Source organism: Teleopsis dalmanni, chromosome 2 (genome assembly GCF_002237135.1).
Source record: "Teleopsis dalmanni isolate 2A chromosome 2, ASM223713v2, whole genome shotgun sequence".
Taxonomy (NCBI): Eukaryota; Metazoa; Arthropoda; class Insecta; order Diptera; family Diopsidae; genus Teleopsis; species Teleopsis dalmanni.
In genome coordinates this window covers 7,077,414-7,080,314 of record NC_051847.1, presented here as the reverse complement: position 1 = coordinate 7,080,314, position 2,901 = coordinate 7,077,414, and the positions used below count along the sequence as shown (strand labels likewise).

The 2,901-nt window shown below is 36.6% G+C and overlaps 1 protein-coding gene across 1 annotated transcript; it reads right to left on the bottom strand.

Moving 5' to 3' along the window:
- Position 1: 1 nt before the first annotated feature.
- LOC119684828 (probable aconitate hydratase, mitochondrial) lies at positions 2-2,623 on the bottom strand (the record flags this gene model as incomplete). Its single annotated transcript, XM_038098958.1, has 2 exons — positions 2,467-2,623; positions 2-2,166 (listed from the first exon to the last, which is right to left on the bottom strand). A coding segment is annotated over exon 2 (2,154 nt), but the record flags the coding sequence as incomplete, so codon positions are not given.
- Between the last annotated feature and the right edge of the window lie 278 nt (positions 2,624-2,901).

Sequence of the window (2,901 nt, the reverse complement as noted above, 5' to 3'; positions counted from 1 at the left end):
TTGTCGGTTGCACCTTATCATAGTCGGAAGCATTTTGGAAAGTTAATGGTAACATTCCCTGTTTTTTTAAATTCGTTTCATGTATGCGAGCGAAGGATTTCACAATAACAGCACGACCACCTAAGTGTCTTGGTTCAAGTGCGGCATGTTCACGTGAGGAGCCTTCTCCATAGTTGTCGTCACCGATAGCCACCCATTTTATTTTGTTAGCCTTGTAGTCACGTGCTACATCCGGCACAGCACCCCATTCGCCAGTTCGTTGATTCTTGATCTTATTCAATTCATTATTTTCTATATTAGTAGCTCCAATAAAGAGATTATTTGATATATTGTCTAAGTGGCCACGAAACTTAAGCCAAGGTCCAGCAGCTGATATATGATCAGTAGTACATTTGCCTTTGACCTTGATAAGTACGGTCATATCAATCAAATCATTACCGTCCCATTTATCAAACGGTTGAAGCAATTGCAAACGTTGACTTTTGGGATCAATATCCACATTTATACCGCTCCCATCAGCGGGTGGTTCTTTGTATGTGTCCACGCCGGGATCAAACCCCTTTGCAGGCAATTCTTCACCATGGGGTGCTTTTAACTTAAATTTTGAGCCGTCTTTACCTGTGAGTTCGTCTTTAATGGGATTGAAATCTAGACGGCCAGCGATGGATAACGCTGTTACAAGTTCTGGACTTGTCACGAATGCATGTGTAGCAGGATTGGCATCATTGCGTCCAGTAAAATTGCGATTATATGAGGTAACTATAGTGTTTTTCTCACCTTTTTTCACATCCTTGCGATCCCACTGTCCAATACAAGGACCACACGCATTTGCCAAAACCGTCCCACCAAAATCAGTTAGTACCTTAGATATACCATCTCGTTCTATTGTGGCACGTATCTGCTCTGAGCCAGGAGTTACATTGAATTTTATTTTTGATTTCAGGCCATGTGCCATTGCATCTTTAGCAATGCTGGCACAACGTCCCATGTCTTCATACGATGAATTGGTACATGATCCAATTAGGCCAACTTTAATATCCATTGGATAACCATTTTTTTTGGAATTCTCACCAAGCTTACTTATAGGGTGCGCCAGGTCTGGTGTGAACGGTCCATTGACATGAGGTTCCAGTTTGCTCAAATCGATTTCAATCAATTGATCATACTCAGCTTCTTTATCAGCCGAAAATAATGTATTTTTGTATTTTTCTGCTTCTTCGGCAATTTTAGCACGGCCTGTGGCTTTCAAATACTTACTCATACGATCATTAAAGGGAAACAACGATGTGGTGGCACCAATTTCTGCTCCCATATTACATATGGTACCCATCCCAGTGCAAGATATAGATTCAATTCCTTTTCCATGATATTCTATAATCGCACCTGTACCACCTTTCACTGTAAGTATGTCAGCTACTTTTAATATAACATCCTTTGGAGATGTCCAGCCGCTGAATTTGCCAGTTAAAAGTACGCCAATCACTAGTGGGCACTTAAGTTCCCAAGGAATATTGGCCATTACATCCACTGCATCAGCACCACCGACACCTATACATAAGCCACCCAGACCACCACCATTCGGTGTGTGTGAATCAGTGCCAATCATAAGCAGCCCTGGAAAGGCATAATTCTCTAAAATAATTTGATGTATAATGCCACTACCTGGCTTCCAGAAACCCAATCCATATTTTTCACAAGTACTTGCTAAGAATTTATATACCTCTGCATTCAAATCATTGGCGCGTTTTAAATCTTCTTTGGCTCCAACTTGTGCTTCAATCAAGTGATCACAGTGCACGGTAGATGGTACTGCAACTTTTTTCAACCCTGATGAAATGAACTGCAGCAAAGCCATTTGAGCTGTCGCATCTTGCATAGCCACACGATCAGGGCGGAGATTAAGATAGGAAACACCACGTTTAAGGTTTCCATCTTCTGGTTTATCCAAATGAGAGTAAAGTATTTTTTCAGAAAGTGTTAAAGGACGTTTCAATTGACTGTAAACTATATCCAATTTTTTTGAAAGGTTTTCATAAGGCAGATAAATATTCTTATCAAATTTTGAAATCGGTACTTTCTCTAACGTCATGGCACTGATGTGAAATTTACGATGAAAGATAATTTTGCATAACGCGGATTTCAAAAGTTGTAGCATTCTTAACTTGTCTAGGTGGATTGAATTAATTAAAAGATATAATAAATATATATTAAATATTAAAAGTGAAGAGAAAAAATGTAAAACTTTCATAATACAAAAATTTTTAAAAAAAAAATTTTTTAAATTTTGACATTACTTTGTCAAGAAAACATTTTTATTTAAAATTTTATAATCGAATATTATTTTGTTTCACTTGTCAAATTGACGATTGTCAAATTGACGAAATAATCTGCTTTATATAAAAAATTTAGAAATCGGAGGAACTTTAAAATATGTAGTAGGAAATACTGACATAGGTATATACCTACCATACTTCGTTATTTCACCACATTTAAGAAAATTTTGCTCCACATTCTGAAACTCTATGAACTGATAATCTTTTTAAAGGATAATTGTAGTTGAAGTGATTTCGAACTACCGGGCGATTTAATTTACAGATTTTGATGAATTTCGATGTGCTGAGAAACTTTTTCGAATAATTAAAATGTCAATATGAAATTGTTTTTAAGATGTCAGACTTTCTTGACTGATATTAAAATTATTTGTTGGCAGTGCTATTAGAGCAGTGTTGACACTATATAAAAATTATAAACGCCATCTGGCGGCAAGTAATGCATGCAATTTTGCATTGATTGTACAAATGACAATTAAGTAATCAGATGCCACATTGACTACTTGGTGTTATTTATGCAAATTTACGAGTGAATATATTTCTCTAAATAATATCTATAATATCTCTCGAA